This window comes from Mobula hypostoma, chromosome 22 (assembly GCF_963921235.1).
Source record: "Mobula hypostoma chromosome 22, sMobHyp1.1, whole genome shotgun sequence".
Classification (NCBI taxonomy): Eukaryota; Metazoa; Chordata; class Chondrichthyes; order Myliobatiformes; family Myliobatidae; genus Mobula; species Mobula hypostoma.
In genome coordinates, this window is record NC_086118.1 from 1,637,470 (window position 1) to 1,653,189 (window position 15,720).

Here is a 15,720-nt window from a genome sequence, read left to right on the forward strand (position 1 = left end):
TTTGGATAGGTACATGGAGCTTAGAAAAATAGAGAGCTATAGGTAAGCGTAGTAATTTCTAAGGTAAGGACATGTTCGTCACAACTTTGTGGACCGAAAGTTTTCTACATTCTATGATGAAAACCTGGCTGAACCAATGGCATCTGACAGATGTACAGCAGTGTGTGAGCAATCATTGTCCTGTCAAACCGACACTCCTCACAGAGGAATCATAGACTCTGGCTTCTGTAACAGGGAGGGATCTCTATGGACACATAGTGTATCTGAGTATTTGATTTTCCTTTTCCATTGCAGGCCCATCGCTCTGCATTTCTCCAGCTAGGGGCTTCTGTGGAACATCAGATCAGGGTCATATTCAAAGTAATGGAAGAGTATGACTGGGGGAGCTTTGCCATCATCACCAGCTTCTTCCCTGGATATTTGGAGTTTCTGGACCACATCAGGCTTCATGTTGACACCAGCTATTTTGAGTGGGAAGTTGTACAGACTCTTACGCTGGAAATGACGCGAGATGGCAACGATTCAACAACCAAGCGGCTTCTCCAGCAGATTGATGCACAAGTTCTGATTCTGTACTGCTCGCGACAGGAGGCGGAGTACCTTTTCGAAATGGCTGACCAGGCAGATCTCTTAGGCCCAAGCTATGTCTGGATACTTTCCAGTATTGCAGTTGGCAACCCAGAACAGGTGGCAAAGCAATTCCCTGCAGGCTTGATCAGTGTAATGACAGAGCGGTGGAAGATGAGCGTCAGGGAAAGGGTGCTGGATGGCATGGCAATCATCGCAAAGAGTGCAGAGAACCTTTACAAAACATATGGATATATTCCTGAAGCAAGAGCTGATTGCATGAATCCGGTTCAAGGGGGCATGGAGAGCATATTGTACAGGTATGGATCTGTTAATTGGTAAAGCAATTTCTCAATAGGGAGCTATGATTCTCAATGGCCAGAGGCGAGGCACAGTTAATCTGCAGCGGACAATGACCTTTCACTGCTTTATGTCCATTCATGTGAATCAATTCATCAGTGTCGAATACTGATACCTTTAAGGTACCTAAGAATGATTCATGAGAGCTGAATTATTAGCATTAAACCGTTCCTGGTAACAATCAATTACAGTTGGTTACCCTTTACATTTACCGCTGTGGATTTTAATGTAATGATCCCTCAAAGAGTAACCCTTACACTTACTGTTATGGTGGAGGAAGCTTTTGTTTGTAAGTTATGACTTGGGGAAAAACCTAGCCCTGATCTGAACTTCATTTAGGTTAGAGTAATTCTGGAAAAACACTCAGGTAAAATTGCTCAGTTGTGGAAGAGCTAATTTAATCAATTTAAGAAAGAATCCTGGCACAAGTTGGTCGAAGCAATAGGAGGATTCAAGGAGGACAAACCAGGAATGCCCTTTGAGGGGAAAAAATAGGACATCCAGAGTTAATATGACCTGAAAAACAAAGGAAATAAAAGTTAGAGCAACAGAAAGAAAAGAGGAGTCACAATGGAAAGGAAGCTTATGACAGCGAAAGATTCATACTCAGTGCTTAGTCCGTTCCAGTAAATCAAATCATTAGTATGACTCTCAAAAATGCTGATACCTTTAAGACAAGTATGTGAGGGAATTGAGAAGGAAGACAAGTAACTGGAAAAGATTAATAAGTAATGTTAAACTAAAGCACGTTTTATAAAAATACTTCCCCATATTTCCTTTCCAACCAACACTGTCTTGTCGATTACTTTGAAAGGAAATTACAAAAACACATAAATTTCAGAGCACACACACAAAATGCTGGAGGAACTCAGCATCATAAAGGTGGGTGGTGGGGAAGGAACAGAAGGCTGAAGGAGATAGGTGAAGCCGGGTGGATGGGAGAGGAGGGATGAAGGCAGAATCTGGGAGGTGAGAGGTGGAAAAGTAAAGGGCTGGTGAAGAAGGAATCTGACAGGAGAGGAGAAAGGGAAGGAGGAGGGGTACCGAGGGAGGTGAGGAGAAGAGGTAAGTGGTCAGAGTGGAGGATGGAAGAAAAGAGAAGGGGAGGGAAGAAAGTACTGGAAGCTGGAGAAATCAATATTCATGTCATCAGGTTGGAGGTTGCCCAAATGGAGTATGAGGGTGTTGCTCCTCCAAACTGAGCATGGTCTCACTGTGGCAGTATTGGAGGCCGTGGACTGACATGTCAGAACAAGAATCAGATGGAGTAGAGGTGCTCGACAAAGCGGACCCCCAACTTACTTTGGGTCTCACCAAGGTAGAGGAGGCCATATCAGGAGGACTGGATATACTGTAATAGACGACATCAGCAGATCCACGGGTGAAGTGTTGCCTCACCCAGAAGGGCTGTTTGGGGCCCTGAATGGAGATGAGGGAGAAGATAAGTGGACAGGTGTGCATTTCTGTTGCTTGCGGGAATATTAGGAGGTAGATTAGTGGGGAGAGACAGATAGACAAGGAGATCACAGAGAGAGCAAACCTTGCACAAAGTAGAGATCCAGGGTGGGGGGAGGGGGGAGGCAAAGATGTGTTTGATGATAGGGTGCGTGAAGATGGTGTAAGTTGCGGAGAATGATGCAGAAGTTAATGGGGTGGTAGGTGAGGACAAGAGGAACTCTATCATTGTAAAGGTGATGGGATGAGTGTGGATGTCCAGGCAATGGAGGTGAGAGCAGCATCAATGGTGGAGGAAGGGAAACCCTGTTGTTTGAAGAAGGAGGACATCTCTAATGTCATGTAAAGGAAAGCCTCATCCTGCAAACAGATCATAAGCACGCTGGATATGCTAAACAACACACATAAGATACTGGAGGAACTCAGTAGGTCAGGCAGCATCAATGGAAAATAATAAACAGTCAGTGTATCGGGCTGAGACCCTTCTTCAGGAAGAAGATCCTGAGAAGTCCATTATGATGAGTGATTTATAGCTGTCACTCTCTTCTACAGTCCGTAGTCGAGGTCTCCAGGAGACTGCCTACAGCTGATACCAATGCAAGAGATGGCTACAATGTTCCCCTTACCGAGAAAATCACCACACAGCTCAGTGCATTTCCATGTGCTAACACTTCTCATATTCAGCAAGGCATCCCATTCATACAGCTCTTAGTTGTATTGTTTACAGTAGTCCTTTGTCCACAAATAGACACACACACACACACACAGAGTAAATGGTAGAGAAGGTGGCAAGGATTTGTTACCATGCTCTGTAAATGGAGGGACGTCCCTATAGTCCTAATGGTTCAGTTTCTATGGCAAATACAGTCCATAAGACATAGGAGCAGAATTAGCTCATTTGGCCCATTAAATCTACTCTAGCATTCGATTATGGCTGATTTATTTTCCCTCTCAACCCCATTCTCTTGCATTCTCCCTGTAACCTTTGACACCCTGACGTATCAAGAGCCTATCAATCCCCACTTTAAATACACCCAATGACTTGGTCTCCACAGGTGTTTATGGCCTCACCACTCTTAGGATAAAGAAATTCATTCTCATCTCTGTTCTAAAAGAACATCCTTCTAATATGAGACTGTGCCTTCTGGTCCTAGATTCTCCTGCTATTGGAAAAATCCTCTCCACGCCCACTCTATCTAGCCCTTTCTAGGTAGTCCAAAGTCAGTGTGCAGCAGTAGAAGCTCACTCTACCCTCTCTCTGTGCCAGCCAGCCAGTGATTGTTGCCACTGACCACTGACATCAACCCAATGGCAGTAATCTAGTTTTGCTATAGTGATGGCAACATTACAATCGGGTCTTCTTGATCATGTAATTCCTTGTGCTGCCATCCTCTCTCAGGATTACGGCACTTACTTCCTCATTATTAGCACGCTAACAGTATAATTTGATGGCAGGATCTCCAACATGGCTGTTGTAAGCCCAGGCTCAGCTGGTCGTATGCAGCCTTCAACTGGCACAGCTCCCCTCACAGTGGGTATATCATGTTGAAGTATTACACTGGTCAATTAACATCAGAAAACTGACACTAAAGAGTGAAATGTCACCTGTTTTTGTGTTGAAATTCAAGTTTACAGACTTAACGGTTTGGGTTGCTGAGAGACCTGTGTCGACCATGGTAATGGAGATTTTAATGTGTTAGGAATTCAATTTGTCATGGTAGTTGAATGATGTGGGCTGCATCTCATGGTAGATTGCTTGTACCCTTGTGACAAACTACTCCCGTTTAAAAACTAAGTGACTGTAATCATTCTTACACAGTTCTTGTCTATCTGAAACAAGGGAGCATTTAGTCCAGGCACATTAGAGATATTTAGCAGGTAAAATTTCAGCCAACAAAGTAATGTCACCACTAGCAGAAAGGTTAAGGAGCAGTTAATTAGTACAAGTAAACAACAGGGCATCTATTTTGATCTTGTCCACATTATGAGAATTCCATTGGTACAGACTGTGACCTTGAGCAGGTTGTAAACATTCCAGATTTACTATTGCAGTACAAGGAGCTGATGCAGTCAGCCAGTTTGGAGGATTTATGAGCAGACTGTAGACTGGGAGTGCTTTGCCTCGACCAAAGGGAGCTCCGTGTAACATTATAGAGATCTATAGAATTGTGAGGGACCGCAATACCGTGTGCGGGTGAAATGACTCAATATCTTTGTTAGATTTTATTTTGAGGGCAATGGGCAGAGAAGTGGAGCCTCTATAGCCATCTGTGGCAATGAATTCCACAGATTTACCACCCCCTGGCTAAAGGAATTTCTCCTCGTCTCTGTCCTAAAGGGATATGATTGTATTCTGAGGCTGTGCCCTCTGGTGCTAGATCTCCCACTACCGGAAACATCCAGAAGTCTTTATTTTTTTCTAGTGCGGGGGAGTCTAAAACAAGAGGGCACAGGTTTAAAATGTGAGGGGGAAGATTTAAAGGGGGACTGAGAAGTAAGGTTTTCACACGGAGGGTGGTGGATATATTTGGAATGAGATTCCAGAGGAAGCAGGCACAATAACAATAGTTTAAAAGCTTTTGGAAGGGTTCATGGATAGGAAAGGTCTAGAGAGACTTAGGCCAAATTGCAGGCACATGGAACCTGCTCAGGAAGGCAACTTTGTCAGCATGATGAGTTAGGCCAAAGGTCTTGTACCCGTACTTGGAACTCCATGACTTTATAATAGTAATGCAGTACTATGGGCATATCTGATATTTGTAGATTTCTTACATTTGAAGGGCAGTAATTTTATGTGAAGAATAGTAAAAGGGATTGAAATTAAGAAGTATCAGCAGGAACAGGTCAAATGACCCTCTGTTATTCAGTGAGATTATGGCCCACCTGGTCTTGACTTCAGCTTCAATTCTCTGCCCATTACTTTTCCTCGAGCCCGTTACCCTTCTGCAGCAGAGGTTGCTGACAGTAGCTGGCCAGAGCCCCCTGTCCTGGGCCAGTCCTTCAAGTTTTCCCCAAGAATAAATACATTGCCCTTTAAAGAAGGAGACTGCACACAATACTCCAGGCAGGGAGTACTGGATAATGCTACGACTGTACAATGTCCCTGTAGTTAAAGGAAAACTTCCTTACTTTTATACTCCATGCTCCTTTGCTTTTCTGATTACTTGCATGTACTTGCTTGCCAACTTTGTATATCGTGCTGAGGTCACCCTATCCTCGTGTCAACTCTCTCTATTTAGCATATTCTGCTTTTCCATTCTTCTTCTATTCTATGCTTTCTCGCATTATATTCCGCATGCGAATCCACTTCCCCTGTCTCGATTCCACTGTGGACTCGTGTCCTCTACTCAGCTTGCATTGTTGCTTCAGCTTTCTTCACCTAGAGCCTGGTCTCTCCAGCTCGGTCACTAACGGAGATTGTGAAGAACTGACGCTCCTGCACTGATGCTTTAGAACCCCACCAGGAACAGTCTGCCTGCTTGACATAGATTAATCTTTTATCTCTAGGCGACTCCAGGATTTTGGGGAACAGGCTGCAAATTGAAACAGAAGCTAACATGAGATCAGGCTCAGGGGTCGAATGATCTAGTCTTTACTCTATTTGCTTATGCAATGTCAAAATTAACCATTTATTCTTTCTATCAGCCATCCATTCTATTCCCAAAGGCATGAGCTTGTACTTTGTACAGTGAATTTCTGTGTGACATCATTCTGAATGCTTTCAGGAAATCCAAATACACTGTGACTATTGTATCTCCTTTCTCAACCTTATTTGTTACATTATCAAACAACGTCAATAAATTGACCATCAATGATTTCCCCATTGTCCCATTACACACACCTGCGACTGAGAGAGAACTTGACACAGTGCTGGAAATAGTCAGCAGGTCAGGCAGTTCACATGGAGAGAGAACCATTTTTAACATATGAGGTCATTAACCTTTTGTCAAGAGAACAGTTCAGATTTCCTTCATCTGCATCACTTTGCCTTTGGATACTGTGAGAGACGAAGGCCGAGATGGCTGCCACAACACTGTATCCACATCTCACCGCCTCTAATAGTAATCCTGAAATATATTTTACAGGCACATGTTGAATGTTAGCTGGGGAAGTAAAGAATTCTCTTTCAATGAGGATGGATATTTGGTGAGACCACCGATGGTTGTATTGAAGTTGAACAATGGCAGGTTTTGGGAGCAGGTAAGTATTGGATGAGTGTCCCTTTATTGATAAAGTTGCATCTTGATATTTCAGTAATTGTGTTCTATGTTTACATTGCATTTAGATTCTCTTTGATCAGCTTTTATTCTCAGGCAATAAGTAATGTGTATCATGTGTATAATGTGTCAGTGTGTGTCAAGCCTCTGGAGAAGTAGCAGAATGGCTAGAAAAAAAAACAGAAAATTCTGGTCAGGCAGCAGCTATGGAAAGAGAAACAGTTTCAGGTTAAAGACGATTCATCAGAACTAGAAAAGTGAGAAAAGCAGTTGAATTTAAGTTGCGGAGAGGGTGGGTGAGGGATCGGTAGTTTGAGGCTCCTGTGGTGATGCAGCATTGGAGATGCAACACCTGCTGTTTTACCCCTTTCCTTCCTACCACCCAGGGGCTCAAACTGTCTTTCCAAGTGAATCTGATTCATACACATTCCGTCCAATCTAGTGTATTTCATGTGGTTGTTCTCTACATTGGAGAAATCAATCACAGAATGGGTGACTGCTTTGGGAATTTGACAGAAAAATTCTTACTTAGAAAACAGTTCAGGCAATTTGTAATAGGTAGCTAAATAAACACTAAGGAATTAAGGAATAGAAACTATGTTTAGGATTGTTATCTTGGACTTGTCCACTGACTAATCTGCTTTTGTGCTGTATGTTCTTGTATTATGCTGGTCACTGTTCTGATTACCTCCTAATACTCTTCCCCATTCCCAAGCTCAGAGAAAAACCTTATGGAAAAAGTTTCCCAGTGCACAATCTAAAAACTCTCCATAAAGTTGCAATATAACTTCTTGAATTTTTAACTCATTATCTCGACTAATAAAGCAAGCATTCCATAATCCTTCTTAACCACCTTAATGACCTGTGTAGCCACTTTCAAGGAGCTATGAACTTGGATCCCAATATCTGACTACTCTAACACTGTGAAGGATTTTGCCCTCAACAGTGTATAGTCTCCTTGCATTTGCCCTACTAAGGTGCAACACCTCACATTTATCTGGGTTAAACTCCATCTGCCACTTCTCTGCCCATATCTTCACCTGGTCTACAGTCTATCACACTGTATTCTTTGCTGGTCTTCTACGTTATCTACAACTCACCAATCTTGGTACCATCCACAAACTTACTAACCTCATTCATCTACATTTTCATCCAGGTCATCACAAACAACAGAGAGGCTATTAGATAGGCACATGATTGTGCAGGATGTGGTGGGATACGGACATTGTATAAGGAGAAGGGATTCATTGGCCATGTGATTACTAATGAATTAGTTCAGCATCACACTGTGGGCTGAAGGACCTGTACTGTTCTATGTATTTGTTTGAATATATTGCTCCCAGAGTTGGCATCCACAAATGACCCTGGATATGTACCTTACCACATGCATTTCGTTCTTGGTAATCGCATCTTTTAGCTTCCTAATCCCCTATTGTTTGAGTTGTGCCCTGTCTTGTCTTATTTAGCCCCAGAAATACATCCCCAGCCACTCTTTTCCCACATGTAGTCCCTGCTGCTGCTCCTAACCCAATCCATTATTCCAGTCCTCCTTTTCTTCTGCCCACTCATGTGCATCCCAACTACCTTTTCTAAAATATATTCCTCTTTCCATATTTCTTGATTTGGAGCAGTAGAACCCTTCAGCATTTCCCCATCAACTGACCGTTGTACGGTTGGTGTCTGAGGGACATCAACTACATAGGAACAGAATGTATTTACATGTGCAACAAGACAGACACTACTTTATATATTATAAAGTATTGATACAATATATAGATATATTATATTATTACTGATATTACCAGTCTGCTTGTTGGCCTCTTTTCCAATAACTTAGGAGGGTTAGAAGGGGTGAGAAGGCCTCGGTATGTATGATTAACATAGAACACAGAACATAGACATCTACAGCACATTACAGGCCCTTTGGCCCGCAATGTTGTTCTGACCATGTAACCTACTCTAGAAACTGCTTAGAATTTTCCTCTATTTTTCTAAACTCCATGTACCTATCTAAGGGGCTTTTAAAAGACCCTATTGTATCCACTTCCACCGCCGCCGCCGGCAGTGCATTCCACACACCCACCACTCTCTGTGTGAAAAACTTACCCCTGACATCCTCTCGGTACCTGTTTCCAAGCACTTACAACTATGACCCCTTGTGTTAACCATTTCAGCCCTGGGAAAAAATACCTCTGGCTATCCACACGATCAATGCCCCAAGGTGTTTAAAAGATTCAAAGTACATTTATCATCAAAGTATGTCTGCAGTAGACAACCCTGAGATTTGCCTTCCCCAGACAGGCACAAAACAAAGAAAAACCATGGAACCTGCACTAAGAAAAACATCAAAATAACACGCAAAAAAATGAACAAATCGTGCAAGTGGCAAAAAATGAGCGAAAACACAGAACATAAAACATCAAATCACAAAGTCGTTGAAAGAGTCCAGGAACGTTCGGTTAGATCTGTGACTTTAGCAATGTGCCGCTCATTGACCGCAGGCCACAGAGCTAGTCTCCCTGATCAAAATCACACAGAATAGCCATAAAAAATTAGCGACCAGAAAGCAGAAAAACATACAACAGGAACTGCAGAGTCCAATCCACAAACCACTTCAATTAAGCCTTGTCCAAGACCAAAGGCCTACACCATCTCCGGAAGCACCGAGCAGAAGGGAGGTGGAAACTGATCAAACACAAGCACCTTTCTCCAGCAGAAGCGAATGAGAGGGAGAGAGAGACTGATCACTTGCTCGCCTCCCGCTCTCATCCTTGTTGATTTCAATCTTCCTTGACAATTTATTGGTGAGAAATGGAGTCAATCATGGGCTCGTGCTCTGTCTCCAGGCCTCTTGGCCTCCAGTTCACAGAACACTTGAAACCTGACTGACCTACCTCGGAGACAGCAAAGCACCAGATCACTCAGTCAGCCGGAAAACAAACCATCAAAATGTAGATCACAGGTTCCAATAGTAGCAGAGTCATATTTGAAAGAAGAATAGTGAGAGAAGTAGAGTCATGAACTGTTCTATTGTTATCTGGTTCCACCTTCTTCAGAACACGTACATGAAGAAAGAGAATGATAGATCAGGGAAAGTAGATGACATCTGGCTGGAGTCAGAGGAAGGGAGATCTTAATGAAATTTAGTTTCAGTATTCACCACTGAGAGGGGCTTTGATGTTTGTGAGGACTGTGTAAGTTGGCTGATATGCTGGAACATGTTGTCATTAAGAAAGGGGATGTGCTGGAACTTTTGAAGAACATTTGGATAGGTAAGTGAACATGAGATTCTGTAGATGCTGGAAATCCAGAGCAACACACACAAAATGCTGGGGCAACTCAGCAAATCAGGCAGTATCTATGGAAATGAATGAACAGTCAATGTTTTAGGCCAAGACCCTTAAGTCTACAGGGCCAGATGTGATATACCCCAGGTTAGTACAGGAAGCAAGAGAAAAAATTGTTGCACGCTTGGCAATTATTCTCACTGGCCAGATGAGTAGTACCAGATGTTTGGAGAGCAGCAAATGTTATTCCTTTGTTGTAGAAAGGGAGTATAGGTAACCTTGGGAATTATAGACTAGCGAGTCTTACTTCAGTGGTGGGAAAACTATTGGAGAGGATTCTTAGAAACAGGATTGACATGCATAGTGTGATTAGGGATAGTCAGCAACTCCTTGTAAGGGGCAGGTCATGCCACATGAGCCTAATTGAATTATTTGAGGTTGTGACTAAGCACATTGATGAAGGTAGAGCAGTGGGTGTGCTGTATATGGATTTTAGTAAGGAGCTTGATAAAGTTCCCTATGTCAGGTTCATACAGTAAGTGTGGAATCCAGGGAAACCTGTCTGTGTGGATATAGAATTGACTTGCCCAGAGAAGGCAGAGGCTTTTAGTAGATGGACAGTATTTTGCCTGGAGGTCAGTGACCAGTTATGTTCCACATGTTTCTGCTCTGGGATCCCTGCTCTTTGTGATTTTTATAAATGACTTGGACGAGAAAGTGGAATATAAGGACATCCCTTTAAAACGGAGATGAGGAGGAATTTCTTTAGTCAGAGGGTGTTGAACCTGTGGAATTCATTGTCAGACGGCTGTGGAAACCAAGTCATTGGGTATATTTAAAGCTGAGAAGAAAGGTTCTTGATTAGCAAGGGTGTCAAATGTTACAGGGAGAAGGCAGGAGAATGGAGTTGAGAGGGATAATAAACTAGCCATGATGGAATGGTGGAGCAGACTTGATGGACTGAATAGCTATTATTCGGCTTCTATGTCTGATGGTCTTATGGAGGGATGGTTAGTCAGATTGCGGATGGCACGAAGGTTGGTGGCGTTGTGGATAGTGTGGAAGGCTGATGTAGCTTGCAGAGGGACATTGGCAGGATGCAGGTATGAGATGAGAAATGGTGGATGGAGTTCAACCGGAAAAACTGTGAAGTGATTCATTTCACAAGGTGGAATTTGAAGGCATAATATGGGATTAATGGTAGGATCTTGACAGTGTAGAGGAATAGAGGGATCTTGGGCAGTGTTTGCCCTAATTTGTAATGACCACAGTGCGAGATAATCTTGTGCGGTGCAATTTTTTTTGCCCAGTGACAACATGTGCACACTGAGTTTTTAAGTAGAATGAAACTTGAAGCTATCCTAGGGATAATAAACTACCTTACTAAATGACTCCACTTCTTCCCACTTGCAAATTCTCCGGCAACTCTTGCATCATGACAATAAATGCAGGTATTACCAGTTCCTGTATTGTACATAAATATTTCTCGTGGCTCCACGTTCCTGACCTCATGAGCTTTCAGTGTAGCTGTTTCTACTGCTTCATTAAGCCATTCCACTTTAAGTGAACTAACAGTTGTTCTGTGCTGCACGCCCTTTGCTTCTTTGGAATTCGACGTAGTAAATCAGTAATTTCTCCAATAAAAACAGTATAATTAAGCTAGTTTTAATATCTGCAGACAAATCAATGCAAACTCCAAGTTGTCAACACCGTCGGCATCAGAAACTGGAAAAGGAAAACGTGACTGTGTACAATTGTGAAATACACTTAACAAGCTAATGAGGTAGAGGGTGACAACCTTTTGTGCACAGTTTAAATTCCTTTGTGTGCTAGTAGCAAAAGGTGTGTGCGTGCACACCCTAGAGACAACATTGATCTTGTGGTCCATGTCCATAGTTTCCTGAAGTTGCTGCACAAGTTGATAGGGTTGCTAAGTAGGTACATGGTGTGTTGGCCTTCATTAGTCAGGGAGTTGAGTTCGAGAGCCGTGAGGTAATGTTGCAGTTCTATAAAAGCCTGGAGCACTGTGTTCAGTTCTGGTCACCTCATTAGAGGAAGGATGTGGAAACTAGAGAGAGACTACAGATGTTATTTACCAAGATGCTGCCCAGACTGGAGGGCATGTCTTATGAAGATAGAGATCTTCTCTTTGGAGTGAAGGAAAGTGAGAGGTGACTCGATAGAGGTGTTCAAGATGATAAGAGGCATAGATAGAGTGGATAGCCAGAGACTTTTTCCCAGGGTGGAAATGGCTAATACAGTGGGGGGGGGGCATAATTTTCAGTGATTGGAGGAAAGTATTGGAGGGAAGTGAGAGGTAGTTAAGTGTGTTGGGTGCATAGAATGCCCTGCCAGGGATACTGAGGCAGCTATATTAGAAACATTTAAGAAACTCTTAGATAGGCATATGGATGATTGAAAAATGGAGGGCCATGAAGGAGGGAAGAGTTAGATTGATCTTAGAGCTGGTTAAAGTTCAGCAACACATCATGGGCTGAAGGGTCTGTAGTGTGCTGTAATGTTCTATATTCTCCATAATGGATATTACTTTCCTCTGCCTAATTCCTTGTCCACATACTTTCTCCTTTCTGAACTGAGGAGACCTGTTGAGAGAACTAGACAGGGTGGACAAGGAGCGGATGTTTCCTATGGTGGAGATATCCATGACTTAGAGGGCACAGCCTCAGCATTGAGGGGTGACCTTTTAGAACAGAGATAAGGAGGAATTATTTTATCCAGAGAGTAGTGAATTTGTGGAATCTGGGGGCAAGGCCTATCTGATGGGTATGGATTCAGCAATTATACGTAGCCCAAATATTTGACGCAATGAGCAAATAACCTACTAACCGGAACGTCTTTGGAATGTGAGAAGAAACCGGATGAAGCCCACACATTCACGGGCAGGACACACAAATTCTTTACCAATGCTGTCAGAATTGAATTTGGAACTCAGACACCCTGAGCTGTAAAAGAGATACAAGTCTTTTACATTTAACCTGAAAAGAATATGGGAAGTCAGATCCTCAGTGTATCATAGAGTCATGGACTTTGGCTCAACTATGTTGGTCCCATTGCTTCCATTTAGCCCATATTCCTCTGACCCTCTCCTATTCATTACTTATATAGATAGCTTTTAAATGCTAATATTCTTACCTCAACCAACCAATATTCCTGACAGCTCATTCCAAATTGCACTTACAGCAAAGTATTCTATAGCCTTAGCCTCACCACATTTAAAGTCTACATTTTTATTCTGAATTTAGATTTGCCTCAAATATATCTGCATTCTAATTGTCTTGAATTTATGAAGTATGTGACAGTGTCTTGATGAATTAACCTGTTGATTGTCTTACACTAAATATTTAATGGTGTACTATTATCAAAACCCTGTACCTGTCTGAGGTGTAATTCTCAGTGCCTCACTTGCGACTAATTACATTTCCGCACTCACTGTGGTGCCCTGGTGTCACTGACTCGCGTCATCCAATACCAGCAGATGGATTATACCCAGGCAATTTAATCTCATTCAAAAAGCAATTTTGTGAAACTGCTCTTTTGGCAGTTTCCCTGATGTGATTGTGGATGTTTGATTTAAATTACTGGATAAATCACTGTCCAATATAATATTTCTATAACAGCTTATTCCTACGATGTCTAAGTTACTGTTTGATTAATTAGGGCTAGTGATTGGTATAGTGTATTAGTATAGGGATTAGTATAGTATATTGGTGTAGGGGTTAGTATTCTGTATTGGTGTAGGGATTGGTATTCAGTATTAGTGTAGGGATTAGTAAACTGTATTGGTGTAGGGATTAGTAAACTGTATTGGTGTAGGGATTAGTAAACTGCATTGGTGCAGGGGTTAGTATAGTGTATTGGTGTAGGGGTTAGTATTCAGTATTGGTGTAGGTGTTACTATTCAGTATTGATGTAGGGTTAGTATTCAGTATTGGTGTAGGGGTTAGTATTCAGTATTGGTGTAGGGATTGGTATTCAGTATTGGTGTGGGGGTTAGTATTCTGTATTGGTGTAGGGGTTAGTATAGTGTATTGGTGTAGGGGTTAGTATAGTGTATTGGTGTAGGGGTTAGTATTCAGTATTCATGTAGGGGTTAGTATTCTGTATTGGTGTAGGGGTTAGTATAGTGTATTAGTGTAGGGGTTAGTATTCAGTACTGGTGTAGGGGTTAGTATACTGTATTGGTGTAGGGGTTAGTATTCAGTATTGGTGTAAGCCCATTTGATGACGACCCATTCACCACCGAGGAACTGAAGAAGGCCAAATATGCACTCAAACAGGGCAGGAGCGCTGGACCAGATGGGATACCATCAGACGTCCTGAAGAACTGCGACCTGGACAACATCTTGCTGGACATATGTGATACGGCATTGATGAAAGGTGACAAACCAGAACAGTGAACACGAGGAATTCTGCAGATGCTGGAAATTTAAGCAACACACATAAAAGTTGCTGGTGAACGCAGCAGGCCAGGCAGCATCTCTAGGAAGAGGTACAGTCGACGTTTCGGGCCAAGACCCTTCATCAGGACTAACAGTTCCTCTTCCTGGACTGTACCTCTTCCTAGAGATGCTGCCTGGCCTGCTGCGTTCACCAGCAACTTTGATGTGTGAAACCAGAACAGTGGTCACTCTCAAACGTTATCCCAGTCCCCAAGTCTGGATCCCTCACAAAGACAGATAACTACCGCGGTATCAGCTTGACCTGCATCTTAGCAAAGTTATACAATCGAATGATCTTGAACAGGATTCGCACCGCCATTGACCCTAAGCTAAGATTCAATCAGAATGGTTTTCGACAGAAGCACACAACAGTAATGCAAATACTTGCTCTTCGTAGGATCATCGAGGAAGTCAAGAAGAACAACCTACCAGCCATGCTTATTTACATTGATGATCGCAAAGCTTTTGACTCCATTCACCGAGGTAAAATGCTGAAGATAATGAAAGCTTACGGATTGCCAGACCATCTACTGAGAGTAATAGAGTCCAGTCCAAAACCATGGCGAAAGTTGTATCACCAGACAGAGAAATAGCAGTGTTCGGGCTCCTAGCTGGTGTGCTGCAAGGAAACACTCTGGCATCCTACATCTTTATAATCGTCCTTGATTACGCTCTACGTCAAGCTACCAAAGATCATGACAAGCTTGGTTTTACCATAAAACCGGGGCGAACCAAAAGGGTCAGACCAGTTACGCTCACAGATCTTGATTTTGCAGTTGACATAGTCCTGCTCTCTGACCAGATGGAGGAAGCACAGCAGCTACTGACAAAAGTGGAAATTGAGTGCAATAAAGTTGGACTTCACCTAAACACTAAAAAGACAGAGTACATGGCGTTTAACTGCGACGAAGGTACTCTCAAGACCGTAAGGAATGATACCATTAAGAAAGTCTTTGATTACAAGTACCTCAAGTCAAGAATGATGAGTTCAGAGAAGGACATAAAAATATGGAAGGCGCTGGCGTAGAGGGTTATGAACGACATGAAGGAAATCTGGCAGTCGAACCTGACCAGAGGACTTAAAAAAGAGGATTCTTATAGCAGTCATAGAGTCCATTCTCACGTACGGATGCGAGACATGGACACTCACCAAGACTATGCGAGTCTCTGGATGGTTGCTATACACGAATGCCCCGGATGGCTCTTGATGTGAGTTGGCAACAGCACATGACGAACGTTGAGCTCTACAACAACCTACTGATGCTCTCCACTAAAATCGAGGCGAGAAGACTGCAACTAGCGGGGCACTGTCTACGCCACCTCGAGCTACCTGCCAGCCTGGTCATCATATGGGAGCCCAAGCACGGGAGGATG

At 42.8% G+C, this 15,720-nt stretch overlaps 1 protein-coding gene across 1 annotated transcript in view; it reads left to right on the forward strand.

Annotated features, from left to right (window-relative positions):
* LOC134336574 (glutamate receptor ionotropic, NMDA 2C-like) overlaps positions 1 to 15,720 on the forward strand; it is a 118,949-nt gene that overhangs the window by 16,122 nt on the left and 87,107 nt on the right. Inside the window, exons 3-4 of the mRNA XM_063030860.1 lie at positions 295 to 887; positions 6,468 to 6,582. Coding sequence (XP_062886930.1) covers positions 295 to 887; positions 6,468 to 6,582 — 708 coding nt within the window. The remainder of the gene's footprint in view (positions 1 to 294; positions 888 to 6,467; positions 6,583 to 15,720) is intronic.